General features: G+C 40.7%; 1 protein-coding gene across 3 annotated transcripts in view; it reads right to left on the bottom strand.

The window, feature by feature from the left end:
- The window catches only part of ARHGEF28 (Rho guanine nucleotide exchange factor 28), a 311,818-nt gene that overhangs the window by 51,070 nt on the left and 237,373 nt on the right, over window positions 1-23,375 (bottom strand). For all 3 annotated transcript variants that reach the window (XM_032848550.1, XM_032848531.1, XM_032848541.1), the window contains 8 exons: window positions 22,060-22,204; window positions 21,854-21,981; window positions 20,489-20,629; window positions 16,580-16,827; window positions 11,087-11,209; window positions 9,452-9,569; window positions 5,797-6,051; window positions 4,164-4,240 (listed from right to left, as the gene is read on the bottom strand). In XM_032848550.1, coding sequence (XP_032704441.1) covers window positions 4,164-4,240; window positions 5,797-6,051; window positions 9,452-9,569; window positions 11,087-11,209; window positions 16,580-16,827; window positions 20,489-20,629; window positions 21,854-21,981; window positions 22,060-22,204 — 1,235 coding nt within the window. The remainder of the gene's footprint in view (window positions 1-4,163; window positions 4,241-5,796; window positions 6,052-9,451; window positions 9,570-11,086; window positions 11,210-16,579; window positions 16,828-20,488; window positions 20,630-21,853; window positions 21,982-22,059; window positions 22,205-23,375) is intronic.

Below are 23,375 nucleotides of genomic sequence, written 5' to 3' on the forward strand. Positions count from 1 at the left end.
CTGAGAGGGGTGGGAGACCTAAGAGTCCACAGGATTTAGCAGTATTTCAGGTGGACTGTGAGAATGACAGAGAGGTGGGGGCATGACCTCAGAGTCCCTGAGCACAAGCAGTGTGTTCTGCTACCGTAGGACAGAGCACAGCAACTGAACTTCTGTGGCTCTGCCTGTAGGTGCCTCTTCTTCCCACCCACCACGTAAGCCTTCGTTGGGGGGGAATGGGTCGGGTTCATCTTCGTACACCTAGGACACTGCCTTGCATAGAGTAGGCTTTCAATAATGTCTGTAGAAATGGATTTAGCATAATTCCATCAGAGCAGAATAGGAAGGAAAGCTAACATTCGGTGTACAAGCCGTAACAAAATCCCCTCTTCTATGTGCTCTTTCGAGGTCCCATTCTAAGCACTGGGGGATTCCATGATGGGTAAGAGAAGAAGCCGTAGTTGAAATAATAACTGAAAGAATGCCTACATGAGATAAACAGTCTGGGGGGCTAAGTATTAAGAATTTTCTTTGGTTCATGGCTTCTAACCCTGTTGAGAGTCAGTTGCAATATGTGGTTTGGCTACTCCTTCACAGACGGAGTGGTGCCTTGACCCAGAACTTGCCACCACATCCCGTGTGGCTAACTCCTTAGTGCGCATCTAAAGTTGTGTGCAAGGGTGTATCCAGAAGACCTCTCCAGCCCGTTCTTCTCTGAGCAGCAAAAAACAAAACCAAAGAATGACACCAACTTTTTGAATACTGCCCTCTTTAACTAGAGGGAGCTCCTGAGCACTAGTGATATCCTTCATTCAGTCACGGATCTACTACTACCCAAGACCTTACTTGCTTTCCTCCTTCCAATGCACAGAGTTAGGCTCCTCAGCTTCCAAAGTAAATGGCCTCTGTATATAAAGTCAGAGTGGGTTTAAATTGCTTACGACATTAGCAAGGATGAAATAAACTGAACCAGTTGGTTAGGGCTGCAGAAGGAGGCGAGGTAGTAAGGTCAGATATTTTTTAAATGAAAAACAGGTAAGCAGGCAGAAAGTAGCATTAATTAAATCACCATCAGGGTATGTGCTATGGTGAGAAAAAAATAATAAAATGAATAAAATAAAATAAATAAGAATAATAAAAATAAAATAAAATGAAAAATTAAATCACCATCAGATGAGGAGACAGCAGGGTCATGCCCATCATTATTCACATTAATCACACTAGAACACTAGAGATGATCAAGAATTCGAATTAAACCTCTAGGAATGGAAGTAATGGGTCTACCTTAAAAACAGATGTTAAAAATTGGTCATGCCAAGGCCTAACCCAGCCTGCAGAGCTTGTGGCCAAGCTTGTGCCACAGTATCTTCAAAACAGATTTTTTTTTTTTAAACAGTCACCAACATTTAAGAACTGGGGGATTCCCCCTTTTTTAAAAAAACCAGAGATGTGTGGGTTCTTGGAAAAAGCAGACTAGCAATCCTGGGCTCAGGTACCCATGTGAACACACAGGCTGTCTCTGACTAATCCCTGCCCTCTGGGAGACAGGCCATGTTCTCACCAGGTTACTGAAGTATCTAGCACTCGCTATGGGATCCTCGATCCCAAGTCCACTCCCAGGTCTTTCCTGTTTCCTGCCAAGACCTCAAGGCAGACTGTGCCCCAGAGGAAGAGGAAAGGGAGCTGTCACCCGTCTCCATTTGGGATTCCACAGAGTGGCTGCCTCTGTCAGGAATATCATTCAAAATCCCACTGGGACGACAAGACTTTCAGACTGTTTCCTGTTTTGAACTTGAACTTGTACATCTCCATGTTCCCTTGTCTTTTTTTACTGTTCATTTTGAAATTACCTTCTTTAATATTTAAGAGGTCCTCCTAGACTCAGTAATCCAGGATTTAATGAATTTCCCAGGCATTTCTTAGATTTGGGTCCTACTCCCATTTCCAGGGGAGTCCTTTAAAAGCAAAAGTATCTTATAGGGACTCCATTTTTTCTGCTGTTTTCAGCTGCCCATGTTCTGGCCATGTCCAAATTCATCATGTCTTTTGCAACATGTAGCAAGGTAAACATTTCCTAAAGTTCTTCTAACAGCACCGAGAGCAGAGAAACTTACCTGTGGGTATTAGCATGAAGATAACTTTCTCCAATGCCAAGGTACAAACCAGGAAATCCAGACATCTGTATGACCCTGGCTAATACAACAATTCCCTCAAGCAATTCCCTCAATACAGTGTAAATAAGATATTTACAACTGGAGGGCTGTGCTAACCTAAATGTCTATGATGCCACTCAAAAGCATATGCTTGAACAGTGTAGTGCCCTTGAGTCCTTAAGGATAATGCTTTCTATTTTGCTCCCTGACATGGACAGTGGCTTGGCTGGCTTTTATTAAAGCTGCTACGTATCAGGTTAGCAACTCCATGAAACAGTATCAGCATCATCGTACTGTTGTCCAGAGACAAACCCCTTCTACAGAGAGGAGGAAAGCTGTGGTTGCCTTCATCCTGGCATTTGACAGACTGCCTTCCTAACGTCCAACTTAATGGCAAATGTGGTCTAAGGCAGGCACAGATAACTCTGAAAGAGGTCACATAAGTGGGACAGGTCCGTATTTCAAGCAGTGACTACAAAGTGAGCATCACACCTTCACCACGATGCATACACTATGTTGAACTAGAAGATAAGACAGTTGTCTCTATGCTGTGTCTAATCTTTGACCCATCAGCAGGTCATCTTGGCCTGTCATAACACCCAAGAAGGCACAGTTTGCTTCTCTTTCAGCTCTCTGGTTTTGACCAAACTTGGGTTTCTTTAAAAGTGTGGTATGAGTTTGTTTTCTCTCCTGTCATGGTCCTCACCTCCCATAGGACAAACAAAATGGTCCCACCTTCCTACTTAGATCCCAGAGAAAAACACACACAGGCTGCTTGACAAATCAGTGGGTTGTCATGAAATATGCAATACAGACAGCTAGAATGGCTCAGAGCCATGGGGACTTGTCTAAGAGGCCTCTAGCTATCCTCTGGAGTAGCCCTGTGAAGCAATCTCTGAGCTTTATGCAACCTGGCATCGGCGTCCTGATGAAAGCAACATGCTTAACAGGGTGAAGAAGCCTGCTGGGCCAACCTGACAAGCACAGATGAGCAGGGGGGACACTCTACCGACATCTTCCTCCCCCAAATCCAACCCTGGGCAGGCATGCTTCTTTGTTTTCTCTGAATGGCAAAACAGAAACTTCATTAAGCTTTGACTGTGCTAAAATCAGCTGGAATTGATGACATGTGCTAGTGGTTCCCAACTGTCCTATCTATCACTGTCCTATCTATCAATGGATGATAAATAAGAACCATTTCAGAGAGCAACCATTATAATGCCCACATTGGTACTACATCTTGGATTCTTTCCTTTAACAGGGCCTAATGCTCCACAAGGCTGACAAAGTTAATTGATGACATCTTCCTTCTTTAAGTGAGCCATTCTGGACTGCAAGATGCTATGTAAAAGATGTTATAAAATACTCGTTTTACTTCTAGCCTAACTCTGCCAGCCATGAGATTCATGTACCACACTATAAAGATAAATTTTACATGAGTAATCTTAGTAATTAGTAGCCATTATAGTAGAAATAAGAATCTTCTTTAAACCTTAGATACCACAATGATGTTCTCTTATTTGGCAGAAGGAACATCATGATAGTTATGAATGGGGCTAGCAGTGGGTACACCAGGGATGGACAAATGGAAGTGGGACAAGATTCTGGAAGAGACCTGCTATTCCCAGCATTAACATCTGAGTGGCTGGGAAGGCATGGTCAGGAAAGGGGTGGGAGAGATCTGGAAGATATACCACGATGGCCAGACAACAGAGAGTCACTTAAGGGGCTGAGGAGAGTGCTTGCCCACCAACCAGTCCCAAGGTACTTCAGTATTTTTTACATTAACAATTAACAATTGAATTGGCAATCAGCAACTGAATGAGCTGACCAGCACTCCTGGCTATAAATCAACACATTTCATGCTTGTTAAACCAAATGAGAGGAACACGGCAATCACCAATACTACTGGAAATACAAGGGGTAGGCTCTTGCCAATGGCTACTTAATTTCACAAGGACTTTCAGGCATTTTTCAAAGATACGTGGTACCCAACCCTTTAAAATGTGCATCACATGACCATATACTTACAACAGCTGCAAAGATGTATTTCTGGTCTTTTTCTTGTAAAAAGAGCAGCACATCAGTTAGAAGTAGAGCCAGGATATCTTCAAAGAAAAGATATTGCCAGTATTAATGAAGCAAACCACAGTTCAAATGCCCTTATCAAATATTCAGATTTCATGGTGGAAATGTAAATCAATTTATTAAAAATAAGAAGACTAAAATTTAGCCTAATTGTGGAACTGTTATAAAAATGCCCTTATTTATGACAGCCAGAGAGAAACTCTACAGACAACTCAGATTAGCCGTGTAAGCATGCACGTAACTATAGGTATCGCTAAATCTCCAGCAACATTTAATACTGGAGCTTTCAAAATGGAAAAGAACTATCCAATAAATAAAGGTTCTAATAGAACAGAGCAAATGCTTACCTTTAGAAAAAGAACCTTAATCCTAACTATTAGAGGGCAGCTTCTGCCTTAACTTATGTGTGCAAATCTGTTGATTCATTCCATCTAGACCTGAGCAGAGTTTGAGATCCTGTATGCAGCACCCCCACAAATTGTACACAGGAACCCACCTTCACTAGCTGACTTAAACATCTAACACAGAATTAGCAAACTGCTGATGCGAAGAACTGAACCAAGAGCAAAGGACTTGCAGCGCTGGGGTCTACAGACTGGTTAATAATTTAGCTCGGTTAATGTTCTAACTGGGGCTTACGTTTGAGTGGCAACATTGCTGATCCACAAATCCCATTTCAGTCATTAGCTGCAAACACTGTGAAAACTTCGCAGTCCTCCAAAGGGTTACATCTGAGTTCCCTTGGAGTAACTAGTTCCCTTGGAGTAACTAACAATCTCTTCCTCTCACTCATCTGAGGATGTTACTAAGATACATTAAAAACAAGGCGAGCACATGGGAGGTTCTTAACCCTGATGCCACAGCAGACCCACGTGGGGACCTTTAAGCATCCCTAGACTTGGGCTTCATCCCCAGACCAATAAAATCAGAATCTCTGGGAGAAGACTTGAAGATCGGCAATTTTTTTTTTTTTTTTAAACTCCCAAGGCGATTCTGTAGTGTGTGATCCGAGGACCAGGCAGGAGGCTCCCTATAGAATCAGTCCCTTAGAACTGAATAAATGGTTTTAGACTCTAACTAGATTAACACAGTCAGGTTAATGACAGTTAACACCAAGCAGTAGCACTGAGGAAGAGTTTGTGCTACTGTGAGCAGGTATATTTCTGCATCTTGTGACTCCGTAAGGAATATGACCTTCAGAGCTCAGTCCTCCCCTCACTGGTGTGACAGCCCCCTGCTGGCTTGGCACACAGACCCTATGTGTATAGACCTACCGCCTCATTTTCAACACATTACATTTGCCAGAGTAACATTTCTGGGCCAATAATTACCAGAATTCTCAGCTCCTTTCATTCCAATACCTCAAAGTGCAAATTCATAAAACGTACAGGAAGGGCTTTGCTTGGTGCAGTGAACTCCCACTCAAGATACATAGCATTTGATTACTAAAGCTCATGACTTGGTCCTTTCCCACTTCTCCAGGGTTTGTGTGGTGCCTGCCATCTCTGAACCACTCTCCTTTTGAAAATCTGTCCTGCTAAATGAGTGACATATGTCAGAGGAGGAGAAAGGATACCTTTGAATCGACCCGTCGCAGTTTTCCAGTAAACAAGGCCATCATGTAAGAGAGTCCTTTCTTTACTTATCAGTGCTTGCTTCCTAAACACATGGCCGTTTTTGAGCTTTGTGTAGGTTTTGTTTTCGATCTTATTTAGGATCTCCAGCCATTTTTGGTTTTTCTCATACTCGCTGACTTTTAAATCCACTGATGCAATCATGTCTTTAATTAAGCTCAGAGCTTTGCACAAGTCTTTATGTTCTTCACTTCTTTCTGCATGGGAAAAAGAACACTATAGAATAATCCAAAGTGCAGAGAAAGATTTTTTTTTTTTTTTGGTTTTAAGTGCAATTAAAATCATACAGAGAGCAAAAAATCACACAACAAAAATGTTGGATTAGGTTCAAATACCTTATTATCACTCTTCACCCTTCCTCCCCAAAAGGAACTGTTATAAGATTTAATTATAAAAGATTTATTTGTCAGATATGGTTCAGCAAAATACTATCAGTAAGATATCTGAGGTTTTTTTTAAAAAAGATTTTATTTATGTATTCGACAGAGAGAGATCACAAGTAGGCAGAGAGAGAGGAGAAAGCAGGCTCCCTGCCAAGCAGAGAGCCTGATGCAGGACTCGATCCCAGGACCCTGAGATCATGAACTGAACCGAAGGTAGAGGCTTAACCCACTGAGCCACCCAGGCGCCCAGATGTCTAAGTTCTAAGGATTGGCCTGACCTGCCCCAAGAGCAATGAGTATGTTATATACTAACCTAGGCTTTCTTTCCACCTTCCAAGACACAGGTAATCAAGTAATCCCTTCAATGACTTTCTTAGGACTTGGCCAACCTGGAGGCCCAAATGAGAATCCTGTCATGAAAGGGAGCTGCAGGGGGACTTGAACAGGCCCCAGACTCATTTGCCTTCCTGAATCCCTCCCTCCCTAGAAAAAAATATTCAAGATGATATTTCAACATCTTTTCAGACTAAAAAAATGGGACAAAGGTACTATGCCTTGTGGGTCAGCCATACTCATGGCAACAGTAGATAATCATTGATTCCAGTTATTACTCTTTAAAACATGGGCCATCTGCTCATATCTCCCAATCGTCTCAAGAAAAAGCCCTGGAAGAGTTTCTGGAACAGCCTCCTAGAACTCCAGATGAAATGGAATTTAACTATTGTCTTATTGGATGATAAGGAGAACCTAGTTCATGTTTACTGAGGCAAACCTAAGGGTAAGTTTCAAGAGGTCAGAAGGTGCCAGAAGGAGAGGAGAACAGAAAAACTGGGAGAGAAAACAAAAGCCTACAGCAGCAATCAACACACAGAAACAGCAGTCAAGTGAGATGAAAACAAGTCCTCAAACAGTCTGACCATTTCCAGGTTCTCAATGTCCTCCACGCATGAAGGTTATTCCAGAAAACCAAGGAACAAATCCTGACAGGGATCTTTCACAAGGAAGATACTCTCTTTCTCACTGTCTGTGAAAGTGTCCTCTTTACTATACTTACCAACCCACAAAAGGTTCTCCTTTCCAAAGAGCGTATTCATAAATAAGAAAGGGGAGTAAAGAAAATCAAAGTTGAGTTACAAAGTAACTTGGGGTGAGACCAAGAAAAGGCTCAGTCTTTAACCTTCAGGGTCAAATTATTGTCTTGTAATGGCAGGCTATCCTAAGTGACACAGCACCGACCTCACCTGGGAGTCTTGCTAGGTACACTGGATTTGCACCTCAGACCTCACTGAAGCAGAATCTGCATGTAAGCAAGTTCTGCAGGAGAAGACGATCCCTAAAGAAGTCTGTAAGCAAGTCACCTAAACCAATGTTCCCAGGAGACAGGGAGAGCGAGAACCGACCAGCAGTTAAGGTCTGACCCAAGGAAGCAATGTCCATTCATTCACTCAGCCACCATGAAAGCTATACCCAGAAAGCCCCAAGTCATGCTTATCGTTTCTGACAGGAAGTAGGTCATGACTGTTTTTCAGTACCAGGAATTTGGTGTGGGATGATTCTTAGAGTAGCAGTAGCTGACCTAACACAATCTGGCAGATTTTAGTCTTTGGGGTATTGTACTTAACTCTACTTTATTTTTTAAATTTTATTTATTTATTTGAGAGAGAGAGAATGAGAGGGGGAAGGTCCCAAGGAGACGACCCTCCTGCTGAGCAGGGAGCCCAACCCGGCACTGGATCCCGGGACTCCAGGATCATGACCCTAGCTGAAGGCAGTTGCTCAACCATCTGAGCCATCCAGGTGCCCTTAACTCCACTCTTAAGACAATATGAAGATTGTACAAACTGAAAGCCTTGGGGGCACCTGGGTGGTGCAGTTGGTTAAGCATCCGAGTCTTGATCTCAGGGCTGTGAGTTCAGGCTCTGTTTTGGACTTCGCATTGCTTGTGGAGCCTACTTAAAAAAAAAAAAAAAAAAAAAAGTCTTAATTTTGTTTTCATTATTTCTCTGTGAACAACACTTATGAGGCTTTTCTCTTCATATTGTGCTTCTATTTTATGTGAATTACAGGGAGCGCTAAAAATGGGATACAAGGAGCAGAGGCTACCATTTGTGCCTGAACTTAGTTCTTAATGTGACTGAGAAAAGGAAACACTAATTCATGCATTTCTACGCACCTAGATCGCCTCCCAAAAAGAGGATGTTAGAGGTTGACTTTTTTAGAGGGGGCATTTAAGATCTCATTACCCCTTTCATTACCTTCAAGTCAACTGGTCATGACAAAGGTAATAAAAACAGCTCCCACTTAATGAGTCCTTTGTTTACACCAGGCTCTGTCCTGGACATTTTATGCAACAATCTCATTTAATCCCCACAACATCCCTAAAGATTATTAGTCTCACTTAGTAATGGAGAAACCTGAGGCTCCAATGAACTTGCCCAACAAATGAGCAGTAAAACCATGCATATGCAATGGCAATCCCAGTTCACATGATTCCAAACCCAAGCCCTTGTTAACCTAACATGCCACCATACAACAGACACTTTACTCAAGATCAATAAGCTAGCTGGAAGAACATTTTTATTTTTTCGTTCATTGCACTGGGATGGTTTTATTTCTTGATAGCCTCTTCTGTTGTTACCAGTCACCGCATTAGGCAGTCAAGATCCAGTTGTGAACCAGACACAGGCCTTCTCAATCCTTCAAGGAACTTACAGTCCAGCCATGTGATTGTTAGCTTCCTAAAAGATGCCTAGATGTTACCCCAGGTCTTTGATGAATGACAGAGTTAAAAAGAGCTCCCTAATAAATCATTTTCAACCTAATAATTCACTGCTTGGAAGATGTAACATCTGGTGATAGGACCCAGGGGCGTGTGTCATCACACTACTGAGTCGGTAACAGGAAGATGAGGAGGCCTCTGCCTCCTCAGTATTAAGAAGATCTGGACATGGGGAAACTGAAGAGGGGATAGGCAGAGTCAAAGCTTGGCTTAGGCTGCCTGAAGCAATTCAGACTATACCCAAAGCTACATTATAAAAGAGAGCTTCTCAAAAAGGATCCAAATCCAAAGGCTCTAAAAAGTTTTCCCCTAATCAACAGTCTTCATGAGTCCCAGGCCACGAGCATTTGTATCTGTTGATGACGCCTCGGCTATGTTTAAAATTAAGGCAAGTGGCCAAGAGGCAAAATGTTTACCCTAGAAGTTACGACTCACCCTTCGTGTACTGCAAAATCCTTTCCACGAGGACTGGGTACTTTGTGATGCGCTGAGTGACTAGCAGAATGCATTCTGGGATTCCTCGGCGTCGAGCCAGAAGATTACTATTTCGAAGCTTAAAAATAGACATATACTTTTCATATATAGAAACAGTATTTTCTTTCGAGGTCTGAGTTTAATAATACAAAGAATCGGCCACTGTATTGTTCTATTCCGATACAAGATTAATAGGCATTACCATTAATTAAAACTTGATTCATGGTCATTAAATCACACGCTTTGCCATTAATCTCTCAGCAACATAACTCTCCAAGATTAAGAAGTTTCAAGTTACACTGATATATTTGCAGTTAATTCTAAAAGTGAGCAAGTTTCACCAAGTGTTAAGATTAATGAAGAGCAAAAGTTTTGGAAAATAGTCACAAATCAAAGTTACACTTTGATTATGAGTTTGCGATTAACCATTGGTTTTTCTAACCACTCTTCCTTTACATTTGTTATTACTCATCACAGAACTTACAGTTCCCTCTAATCAGGTCAACTTTCTTCCTAAAAATTTCATAGTATTCTTTAAGTTTTCAAGTTCTCAATACTCATGTATGTGCTGTGGGGGAGGGGGAGACTCTGTTAACATTCTCAAAATAAAAGAAAAAAAATGTACAATTCACGGAACTCTAAAGGACAGATATCTTCAACAAATAAACTGGACACCAAAAAACAAATAAAGGGATGGGGAACATCCAAAATTAAAAGAGATTTAAAAGATATATCTCTGATACACAATACATAAACTTTAGTTGGTTTCTGGCTTAAGTAATCCAATTTCATTTCATTTTCTGGGGAGATCTAAATACTGAGGATATTAAAGAATAATTCTTTATATATATTTTTAAGATTTTATTTATTTATTTGACAGAGATCACAAGTAGGTAGAGAGGCAGGCAGAGAGAGAGGGGAAGCAGGCTCCCTGCTAAGCTAAAGAATAATTCTTGGGTCACCTGGGTCACTCAGTGGGTTAAGCCTCTGCCTTCGGCTCAGGTCATGATCTTAGGGTCCTGGGATCAAGCCCCACATCGGGCTCTCTGCTCAGTGGGAAGCCTGCTTCCCCCTCTCTCTTTGACTGCCTCTCTGACTACTTGTGATCTCTCTCTCTCCGTCAAATAAATAAAATCTTAAAAAAAAAAAAAGAAGAATTCTTAATTGTGATAATGTCCTTGTAACTTTTAAAAGATGCATTGTTTAGAGATAACGTATTATATACATGCCAAATTATATAATGTTCAGGATTTGCTTCAAATGAATCCAGTGGGCATGGAATTGATTCTCTATTTTTATAAGGTTCTTCTAATTTATTACATCTCAGGACATGAAATAACAACCCAGGATATTACAAAGGTGCTCAGAAGGTGGGATGACACTTTACAAATAAGATACAAAAAGGAAATGATTTGGGAGAAATATTTTGCTAAGACAGAAAAAGAGACTTTTCTGTCTTTGCCACGAGCCTCTCTTTCTTCTCCTTCCCTGAAAATCAGCACCTAGATGTGAAACTTGTTTAAGGTCATGTAACAAGAAAGCATGAACTATTCCCCATGCTGGTTTACCACTTTGCTATAGTTTAAAAATACTTGCCTTAATAAAATTCTGAAACTTTTTATTTTGTTGGAGTTCTTTAAAGAGGCTGACAGCTTCTTTGTGATGGCTACAGAATTCTCCATATATTTTCTTCATTTGATTTGCATTTTCTTCTGAAAACTGAGAATGACATTTCAATGATGCTTTATAAATTTAATTAGTTCTAAACATTGAAAAGAACATGCAGTTTTCATATATTTCAATATATTCTTGGCAAATAAAGAATAAACATAAAATTTCCGAACACTATCCCTTCTTTTTCCCCAGACACCTTTTAAATTAGACTAAGAAATTGCCAAGAGGTAAGGGAAAGATGGTATTGAACAAATTATACTGTATTGAACTAATTCAATGATCAGCTACCAAATGCAAAACATTTGTTACCTTTTATACTTTTTTAAGTGTTTATGTGACTTTATCATTTCAACTTATTATTTTATTACTTTTTTAGACTAAAGGAAAGCTATGTTGAAAATTTGGGGGTGCTCAAGAAGGTTTGACCTCTCATGGGTTGACATTTACATTTGGTGAACTGACCAGGTCTGTGGACTCAGGCCTCAATTTGGAATTTGATCCTTGTCAATATATCACAAATGGATGAAGAGGCAGGTAAAAGGGGAAAGATGAATACTCAGATTGCCACTTTATTAACTGATGGACCAAAGAAGAGATATGGGCTGGATATGTCAATAAGTCTGACTTGTGGAAACATCTCTGTCGAAAAATCTAGATGGGAACCAAATCAGATTCATAGGGTGGTATAGAGATAACAAACTGAATTACTTGAATGCCAATATTTTACCCTCTGCCACATACAGTATTATCACAACAGAAACCAGAAAATATCCACCCAGCCCCTGGCAAGTAATTCAACTTTATATCACCCTCTCTGATCTTTTCATCTTTGCTTACAATTTTATCTATGCTCTAGGCCAATATGTCTCAAGAGCTGATTCTTAAATTACCTATGATTGCTAAAAAAATAAAAACAAACAAACAAAAACTCAGATACTAATCTAACAAAGTACACTCAGGCCTTCTATGCTGACAACTATACAATGCTGGTGAAAAAAAAAAAAAAAACCTAAAAACGTAAATCAACCATGGTCATAGATGGGAAGACACAACAAAGTAAAGATGTCAATCTCCCAAATTGTTCTACAGGTTTAATGCAGTCCTCATCAGAATCCCAGCAATGTTTTTCTTAAAAATACATACAGACAAGATTACTATACAATTTAGATAGTAAGATAAAAGAATAACTAAAAACAATTTTGAAAAAAAATAAAGTAGAAGGACTCAGTCTACCCAAGTTCAAGATGTATTATATAGCTACAATAATTAAGACTGTGTGAAAGGATAGACACACAGATTAGCAGAGCAGAGTCAGAGCCCAAAATGCCCAATGGACTTATTTCCAACAAATGGAATTGGTGCAATTAGACATCCATAGACCAAAAACAAAAAGTGAATCTTGACATGTGGCTCATGTCTTAAACAAAAATAAACTCAAAATGGATCACCAACTTAAGTGTAAAACACAAAACTATAAAACTTTTACAAAACTACATAGAAGAAAATCTTTTGAGATCTCAGCTAAACAAAAAGTTCAAGACTTGAGACCAAAACCATGATCTTTAAACGGAAAAAGTGAAAGAATGAACTTCATCAAACTTAGAGACTGAGAGAACAAGTTACAGACTTAAGAAAATGTTTGCAAATCACATAGCTGACAAAGGACTAGGATCTAGAATACATAAAGAAATTTGAATTTTCAACAGTAGGAAAAACAATCCAATTAGAAAATGAGCAAAAGTCATGAGCCAACCTTTTACCAGAGAGGATATACAGATGGCAAATAAGCACATGAAAGATGGTGAACATCATCAGCTACGCGGGAATTATTATTCAAACCACAATGAGTTATCCATCCATGTCTTTCAGAATAGCTAAAATAAAAAATAGTGACAACACCAAATGCTGGTGAGGATGAAGAGAAACGGAATTACTTGTACACTGTTGATGTACTTTGTGATTTGATGGTAATATAAAATAGCACAACCACTCCGGAAAACAGTTGGCAATTTCTCATAAAATTAAGCATGCAACTACCATACAACCCAGAAATTATAACACCCAGACATTTATCCCAGAGAAATGAAAATTTAAGTGTGCACAAAAATCTGTACATAAATGTTTAAAATCAGCTTTACTTCTTTTTTTTTAAAAGTTTTTTCTTAATTAAGTAAACTCTACACCCAATGTGGGGCTCAAACACAACCTTAAGATCAAGAGCCTCACACTCTACCAACCAAGCCAGCCAGGCACCACAAAACAGCTTTGCTTCTAATAGCCAAGAAAAAGGAACAACAAGACATCCTTCTACAAGTGAACTACAACAAACTGCAGTACTTCCATACCCCAGACTACTACTCAACAATAAAAAGGAATGAACTGTTACACACACCAACACCTGGATGATACTTGAGAGAATTATGCTGAGTGAAAGAAGCCAATCCAAGGGAAAGTACACATTATGTATATAACCTACATGTAAAACACACATGTCATTTATCTAACATTGCTGAAATGACAAAATTATAGAAATAGAAATAGATTAGTTGTTACCAGCAGTTAAGGAGGTGGGGACAGGAGGGAAATCGGTGTGGTTATAGAGTAGCCAGATACGGAATCTTTGTGATGATGGGACTGATGATGGGAAATTTCTGTATCTTTTTTTTTTTTTTTAAGATTTTATTCATTCATTTGAGAGAGAGAGAGAGAGAGAGATAGATAGACAGAAAGAACAGAATTAGTGGGGGGAGAGGCATAGAGAGAGGGAAAAGCAGACTCCCCACTGAGCTGGGAGCCTGACATGGGGCTTGATCCCAAGACCTGGAGATCATGACCTGAGCTGAAGGCAGACGCTTAACCATTTGAGCCACCCAGGCGCCCCAAGGTTCTGTATCTTGACTGCATCACTGTCAGTATCCTGGTTATGATTCTGTATTAGAATTTTGCGAGAAGATGGCCTTGGGGAAAAATAATTTCAGAAATTAAAAATTTTAAAATGCCAAATCCTAGGCTCCACCCCAATCCTATGAAAACAAAACCACTGGGCCATTGGAGCACAGCGGTCTTCATTTCTACAAGCTTCAAGAGATTCTTAGGCACCTGAAGTTAGCAAACTACCGCTTTATTCCAACCATGTTCCTCATATTCACAATTTCTTTCCCACACCAATTATTTCCATGGACTAAATCAGCATTATATTCCAGGCTAGCCTCCTGAGTAAGGCTAAAGAGTGAGGAATTTCCCCGAAGTCTTCTCTCCTACAACCCTTCCACAGCTAGTTCTTCCTTTTTTTCCCACAGAGCATCATACCCACATCCATCATCTTAGGATTCTGCTCATTTGTTCCTCAGGAGACAACTTTTTATCATAGTGGGAGGAGACCCTTCCCCATACCCCAAATGCATGACCAACAACAGAAACACAAGAGCAGGCTTAAATCCTTTTCTCTGCATAACCAAAAACCTTTCCGCAAAGGAGAAATGTGTGCTTCATCCTAAAGCAGTACACCAAGCTCGTCCTGTCCAATAACCAACGTCCCAAACCTTGTTCTCAATTTAAGTCCTCCTTTATGATCAGCAATGAAACAAAAACAGAATTGGTAGAGATGTAAAATATGTTAACTACGAAAGTCACTAATGAACAAAAGTGTTAGCATTAAAACATAGTACTTCTATCAAGAAAAGTAAATAATTTCTAATGATAAAAACATCTTGCACTTCATGTTTGGATGCACTCAGATTCAAGTTCAGACACATTCTGACATTTTTAGTCAAAATGTCTTGCAAAGGACTTTACAGTCTCCTAACTTGGCACTATATGTTTCCCATCAATTATGAGGACAGAACAGGTTTATGACTGTATAGATAATTTGCAAAGCAGATTACTCTTTGACTAAAAACTTGTTACTAGGGGCACCTGGGTGGCTCAGTCGACGAAGCAACTGCCTTTGGCTGAGGTCATGATCCCAGGGTCCTGGGATCCAGCCCCACATCAGGCTGCCTCCTCAGTGGGGAGTCTGCTTCTCCTCTCTCTGGCCCTGCTTGTGCTGTCTCTCTCACTCTTTCTCTCTCTCAAATAAATAAAATCTTCAAAAAAAAAAAAAACTTGTTACTAATGTGGATTTTGACATTGTTAGACATTAGAAATAGTTATTGAACAACTAAGTCGGGGGGGTTGTTTTGTGCATTAAAAATATCTGTTTAAGCGTATTTACATCAATGAACTTAACTCCTCTATTTTTGGTAAATGAGCCAAGAGTTGAACTCTATTATTTTGTGCTACCCAGTGAAAGGGACTCAAAATCAGTCTTTTGGACAGGATGAAATTTTGGTATTTATCAAGAGAAAGTCGAACTAACCTAACTAGGAATGCATCTCAATGCCTTTCCACAAATGCTACCAGGGACTGCAAAACATGGCATTCAAGCGAATTCCTGATGTTTTGTTCCTAAGTGACCCATTCATTCAATAAATATTTATGGTACCAAGCTCTGTTCTAGGTAAAATATGTTAGTAGTGAAATCAACAAGAATCCCTGCTTTACTGGGACTTACAAACTAGCAATGATAAAAAGCTTCCTCAGATGTCATCAAAGGTCTGAAGAAATCATATGCCTAACTCACTGTTCAGAGAGCAGATTTCGATTCAAACCTCAGTTATGCTATTTAGGAGATAAGTGAACTTGAGAAAATCATTACCTTCTCCATACCCCGGTTTCTGTTTTCATACAATGGGGAAAATAATATCTACCTTATACAGATAGTTGTGAAGGGAAAGGAGGTAATATACATGCAAGTACCCTGGAAAATGCTTGCCCCAAAGGGTCACTGAACACATATTATTTAACTTCTCTATTAGCATCTTTATCACAGAAAACCCCTTGCAAAGAGGCCAGTATGAATAGTCAAAGTTTTGTTTTCCCTCATCTACAGCACAATCCATTCTCAAGTACCTAAAAAGTGCCTCCTTTAAGTGACATTTGCTGTGTTGTCCCCCAGGCAGGAATGGTAAGGCTTTAATGACAGCATATCTTTTTCCCTCTTCCTAAGATGAGCCAAACATTTGTCCTGGAGATACAGGCAAGACGACCACAGGCCCATGGGGGACCCTGTTATCACAAAGCCACCATATCAAGAAGCCTAAGCAGAATTTTCCCAAGAGATTTAGATATATGGCTGTGACTCCTGGTGGAGAGAGGGCTAGGGATCATCCCACTAGATCCTGAGACTCACAGAAGTCAGTCACTGGCTGTCAGAGTTCTCAGCCACCAGGCACACATGGGGGTATCAAACAGAAGAAAACCACCCGGTCCTACCCAGAAGTAATGGTAACACCATTCCAGTTCTTCTTAGGCTTTTAACCTTGTAGAGATCTGCAAACCTCGTTTTTGAGCTCAGGGTCTTCAAACCTCTCTTACCTGCTGTACTAGAATATCTCCAATTCGGTTGATGATGAAATTCCTGTCATCGCCAGCACAGGACTCCTGCCTTCGCTCCTTCATGCTATAAAAGAAATGCCTATGTATTTCCAGTAACTCATCTAAGCAGGGGAAGATTTTATCCACGGTGCTGTGATCAAGCTGCAGCTCCTCCTTCATTCCTTTCCTGAAGATCTCAGACATGATGAGCAGGGTCTGGATATGATGCATCTCTGTTTGCATCAGTTCTGAAACACATGCGCACAAAAAAGCTTTAACAACCAAATACTCCAGTGACCTACAGTAGATGCTAAACACTGAATGCTGTACAAAAAAAAAAGGAATGTTTATGAACAATGGTATTTCTTCACCATAGAAGTCAGATTGATTCCACTTTCTCTGGGAGAAAACAAAGTGTAACGATCAAGGGACATTGTGGATAAAGTGAAAAGACAGCCCACGGAATGGGAGAAAGTAAGATCCTTCTTCAAGGCCTCCAGGCTTGCTGTTCCAGCAGCCTGGGATATTTTCTTCCCAAATCCACTAGCTCCTTCTTAAAGTCATCCAGGTCTCTTCGAATATTACTTGTCTCTTAGGTCTCCCCTGTATGCCTGAACATTCCATAGCTCTTGTCCCCCTGCTTGATATGGCCCACTACTCTATTTTTTTTTTCAGCACTTATCACTACCTACACCCTATTATGTATTTTACCCATATCCTGTACTACGCTGTAGGTTGTGAACTCCCCAAAGCGAGTTCATGAGAACAGAAAATCTGTACATTTTGCTTACTGTTATTTCCCTGGTCTCCAGAATTAAGGCCTGGCATAGAATAGGTACTAATATTGTTGGACAGTAGACACTATTTTTCTTTATTTCTCAGAACCAAGATAAGTAGATCTTCTTATCTGTACTTCTAGATGAATAAACTATGCCCAAAGGTTGTACCTAACTTGCTCTAAACCTCAAAGCAAGTAATGAGGCTTCTTTGAAAGAAGAAAAGGTGAGGGAAGGCAGTGGGCCAGCCTAGGGAGAGAGATCAGACTCCTTATGTGGGTTGAGTCAATAGACAAAACTAGGGGAGAGGAATTTCAGGTCTTAGCACAGATTACTAGATTGAAAATGCAATGTCTATGGAGAGTTTCTAGTAAATGGAGGTATTCAAGAAAAATGTGTATGATCAGCTTGGTGAGTTATGGCAACAATGATTTAAATACTACAAGGACCATGGAATCAGATGTTTTTCAATGACCTTGCTTGGTTTTCAAATAATAATTTTTAATAAAGTGTGGCTGCCAATGACACTAATTACTAAGCTTCTATGGAAAAAGTAATGCTGGCATTTCCAGTAAAAGGACTGAAAAAAATTTTTAATGCAAGAAAAATATCTCATAAGGGACTTGCATAAAACAAGTGTAGAAACAAGTGTTACAATTCAACAGTAAAAAGACAAAATGAACTAAAAAAAAAAAAGAAAGAAAGAAAACAAAACAAAAACCTAGTTCAATATGGGCAAAGGATCTGAACAGATGTTTCTCCAAAGAGATACACGAATGATCAAGGAACATATGGAAAGATACTTACCATCATTAGCCCCCAGCAAAATGCAAATCAAAACCAAAATGAGATACCACTTCACATATACGAGGTTAAGTGGAATAAAAAGGAGGGACAATAAGGAAGTGTTGGCAAGGATGTGGAGGAAGCAATATCCTCAGTACCCCACTGGTGGGCAGGGAAAATGGTTCAGCTGCTTTGGTAAACAGTCTGACAGTTCTTCCCATGGGTTAAACAGAACGTTACTGTGTGACCCCAAAAGTGGCAAAAGGACCAGCCACTGATAAAATGACCATTAAATGATAATTACATAAAAGATAGGATAGGGGCGCCTGGGTGGCTCAGTCGTTAAGCATCTGCCTTCAGCTCGGGTCATGATCCCGGGGTCCTGGGATCGAGCCCCATATCTGGCTCCCTGCTCCCTGCTCCCTTTCTCTCTGTAGCTCCCCCTGCTTGTGTTCCCTCTCTCGCTGTGTCTCTGTCAAATAAATAAAAATCTTAAGAAAAAAAAAAAAGATAGGATATCTACAGTAAAATAATAGATAGCCATAAAAAAGAATGAAGTATTAATATACACCGCAGATGAACCTTGAAAACAATACACTAAGCGCGGGAAGCCAGCCACATACTGGACAACTCCAATTATGCCAACTACCCGGACGAGGAAAATCTGCAGGGACAAGTGGATGAATGGCTGCCCGGGCTAACGGGAGAGAACACAGGGAGTGAACATTAAGGGCCCTGGGTTTCTTTCTGGAGGAATGCAGATGCTCTGGAATTAGTGGCTGATGGTTGCACAACTTCATGAACATACTAAAAACTACTGAATGATATACTGTGATGGAATGAATTTTATGGTATACAAATTCTATCTCAATTATAAAAATGTATCATGAGAGGAAACAATTCATGATTTGTAGGAGCACCGTAAGTACAATTCTAGATTAGTATTTCCAGACTCGGCTACTGGGAAGACTCTAAAATATGAGCCATGGAGGGGAACAAATCTCAATGTAGCTTTATTATGTTATCATAAACAAAAATCTCTTTAACCCACTAGCTTCTAGTTATTACTTCCTACCAAGTTTTTCATACGTACTCTGTATTAAAGACACCTACCTATTCATATCAATTGATTTAATCCTTTCATCTAATTATCCATATGACCCAAAATATAGGAATGATTTTTCTCATCCTTTAAAGAAAGACAGTGAAGGGGCACCTGGGTGGCTCAGTAGGTTAAGTGTCTGCCTTCAGTTCAGGTCATGGTCTCAGGGTCCTGAAACAGAGCTCTAAGGGGGGCTCCCTGCTTAGCGGGGAGTCTGCTTCTGCCTCTCCCTCTGCCACTCCCCCTGCTTGTGCTCTGTCAAATAAATAAAATCTTAGAAAGAAAGAAACAATGAAGAATGAAGGATTTCCTCTGGAACACAAGCTGCTCTGACCCCAAACACCATGCTGTGAATGTGATAATTCATCCCAAGTGGGTCAGATTATTTTTAATATATGAAATCAAGAAGTGATGACAAATTACAGTATAATAGAAATTACATGAGAAATAAAAGGGACAGCATCTTCCCAGCTCTACAGCCCTGAACAGATTTCCAACCAGGCTCAATCATCCCACCTGACCTGCACAACTACCAACTTGACACACGTAAGAAGGAATCCTTGTCACCACGGACTCTATGGCCCATACTTGCAGCCAAAGAACTGATAAAAACTAAGAGCGAGTCCCATCTTTCAAGTAGGCTAACTTCTTGGAAGCACTCTGAGGATCTACTTTGCATTTTAAAATTGTTTAAACTTCATTTTTTTTTCTCTAACGAGCTGATAATTCAACTTCCCCTAATTCAGACTGCTTCCACTCCCACAAGGAGGAAATAGTAAAATCTCAGAGCTGAAATGCACACTTAAGTCTGCAGAACGCAGGCCCACGTTGTTCTGACCGAGGTGCTGCCCATCTCACCACAGTCTATGGGAAGGTTACCCACTGCTGTGCGTGGGCAAGCTGCAGAGCTGTGTATCCAGCAGCCCTGGGTGCATTAAAATATGTGAAAACTTTCTGGGATTCTTGGAACAGAAGGCAGGAAGTATTGGCCATGGGTAGGTAAACTTGAAAAGGATCTGAGAAATAAAATTTGCTTTGTATTATGTACATACAACACCTCAATTAGGTGTGAATATAATTATCCCCCTTTTAACTAAGATCCAGGTGAATTAAACCATTTGTCTGAAATCAAGTAACTAGAAAGGAATAGAACGGAGATTTGAACGCACGTCTTATGATGGCAAATCCCATGCCCTTTCCCCTATACACCCTGCTTCGGCCCAAGAGCGTATTTTAAATGCTTACCGAAAATGACATCCTGTCTTTTAATGACATCTTTCTCCTGCTTACTGCAAAATGAGGGGTCCACCACCAGACTCCAAGACTCTGCTTCCAACTCCTGGGCGTCACTGCTGAGGTCACTCCACAAAGAAGAATCCACAACATCTGGTGTAGGTGCAAAACATAAAAGCCAGAAGTGAAGTGACACAAAACAAAGACCTTTCCAAGGACCCACATCTATGGATTCATCACACGAAATAAACCTGCTTTGAACACAGAAACAGCTAAGCCAAAATACTGTCGATATGGGGCAGAAACATCTAGAAACCAAACGGCGGAAAGGGTCCAAATCAAAGGAGCTTGCAAGGAACCAAAGAATCATTAAAACAGTGATGGTGTGCATGCCCCCCCACCCCCCGCAACCAAAATAAACAAATAAATAATTTAAAGAGTCTTTTGTTTGCTTTGGCATGCTCTATTTTAGTTCTTTTATTTTTGGTAAACCTCAGAGTCTATAACGGGCTTACAGAATCTTAAACACACCCTATCTTTTGCCCCAGGTTACTCTGCACTGTTTACTCAAATCTGAATTTTGTACTTGTCCATGTGATTTGCTCTTGACTTGGCCCACTGTCCTTAATATAAACAAGAAAGCAGGGTACATGGGTTCAAGCCACAGATGAGTACAGATTTTTCTGACAGAATCTGATATCACACACCCATACTCCTTCCAGAAAAGCTAAATCCTATTTGTCCAAACAGCAATCCTGAGAGACAGTCCAGCTCAGAGGAGTCAGCAAGAGATGATAATGGATTGGAAGACTCAAGTTTAACATAAAAGCACTAGATTCCCGGGGCAGAGTCCACCCCCTTCTCTTCCCACTACTCTCCCTCCCTCAGGTCCTCCTTCACTTACTGATACAGCGTGGCTACAACACACAGTTCACCAGATTAAATCCCATCTTACAAAATACGCTTTAAAAAATGCTTTTATTCCCCACAAAGTAGGGGGCAACAGATGGGGGATAAGTATCTCAGAAATCTAGGCAAGCCCAGTCTTAATTCAAAGAAGTACGTATTTTTAACATATGATCCTTATCCCAATTCATCACTAGTTCTAAAACCTTATAAACAGTAACAAGCACACAATGTATCTCATTCTCTTATCTTCACGCCACATGTCTATTTAATATATTGTATATCCTTGGCCACTACCTGGGAGTATTCACTGGGGCTAAATTTTCATTTATCAAAAGAACCTATACCAAAAAGATACCACAAAACAGAATTCCTTAAAACACACACACACACACACACACACTATGTCTGATCCTTTGGAAATATTCCTTCTGGCAATTCCTCACAGAAACAAACGTGTCTTCTCCTCACCTTCCATTAGGAAGGACTCCGTGGAGGGAGAAGAGCCCATGGACTGTAGCAGCTCATCAGAATGAGACCTGCTTCTCCAGGTGTTCCCGTCACTCTCAGACTCCAGGGAGGGCCCCGACCTTCTGAAGCTGGAGGGAAGGAGGAACACGAGTCAGTTCCAGCAGTGGCTCTGAGATGTGGAGGCCCAGGGCAGTTCGCCATCTTACCTTTCCAAGGTAGTGCCTGGAACACTTCTAGACAATGGATGGGCCTGTGCTGAAGCTTCTTTCCTCCTGGTGGGCAATCCGATAGGCATGGAAGAAGAAGGGTGCAAGGAGAGACCAGGTTGCGGGATGTCACGAAAGGAAGAGTCTAGAAATCAAAATGGGTGCTTTATGCGGTTTTCACAGAGAGCAGTAATTACAAGGAGTCCCTTAAAAGCCTAGAAGCAAAACACTCAAATGGCTGCTGTTAATGTGTCGCATATCCAGCCATGACACCAGTCTCCTTTCGAAATCCTGACACCTGGTTCAAATGTCCCTTCCATTTCACACCCTCCTGATACCCATGAAGCCGGCCTGCTTCAGCACAGTCACTTGGAGACTGTGGGCAGCTGGGCTTACACAAACAGGAAGATGGAATGGGGAAACACTGGGAGAGCTCTCCCATAAACCACTGCTTGTACTCCTTCCAGCCAGCTTTAACGAGATGCAAGGTGTTATTAGCACTATTAGTAGAATGCATATTGTATGTACCAACAATCACACACACACACCAACACACACAGAGCAGGTCAGTGGATTGGAATGATGCGGGGAGTCTGCTCCTTATGGGGTGAGAACTTCAGGCAAATGAAACGTGCAAGCCAGGCTGAGCTCTTCTCTCTTGCACACTGAAAACTACAGAGTGCTACGATACCTTTCCGGTTTCTTCCAAATTCCTTCTCAACAATGTCTTCTCAATCGTTACAGGCATATGTGCTTTTACATTCGATGTGTACTATACATGATCCTCAGGAAATGTTTGAGTCCTACTGTAGGGATATAGCACACACCTTCTCAAGCAGAAGAGGATCAATACTTGCATGGAACCCCAGGATATTACAGAGGGTTTTATACATGTATGATTTGGCTTGATTTTCATGACTCTCAGAGAAGGAATTTTATCGATTATAAGGCTCTTTTATTTTCATGCTGAACCTCATGAAACTGACAAGTGCCTCACAACTACAATCAAAGGGACTTCTGTCCAAGCAGGGGTGTAAAGGAAGTCACAGTCGTGACTCTGCACTAGCTTACCCTGTATAACATCACACCCAACTGCTGATCACCACGAATCTGCATAGTGTATTGTCCCCTGATTCAAGGAGTTTTGGAAACAATGGTCACACTGTGAGAGCATTCAAATGAAAAGTGACCACAAACATAAAGATGCCTGCCGTGAGGCAAGCAATGCCATAATGGAGGCAGAACAAACTGCGAAGTCTCTCACAACGAATGGAAAGATTTTCAAACTTAGGAGATGATGGCCCCTGGTTCCTACA

Source organism: Lontra canadensis, unplaced genomic scaffold (genome assembly GCF_010015895.1).
Source record: "Lontra canadensis isolate GAN:19392208 unplaced genomic scaffold, GSC_riverotter_1.0 scaffold4, whole genome shotgun sequence".
NCBI lineage: Eukaryota > Metazoa > Chordata > Mammalia > Carnivora > Mustelidae > Lontra > Lontra canadensis.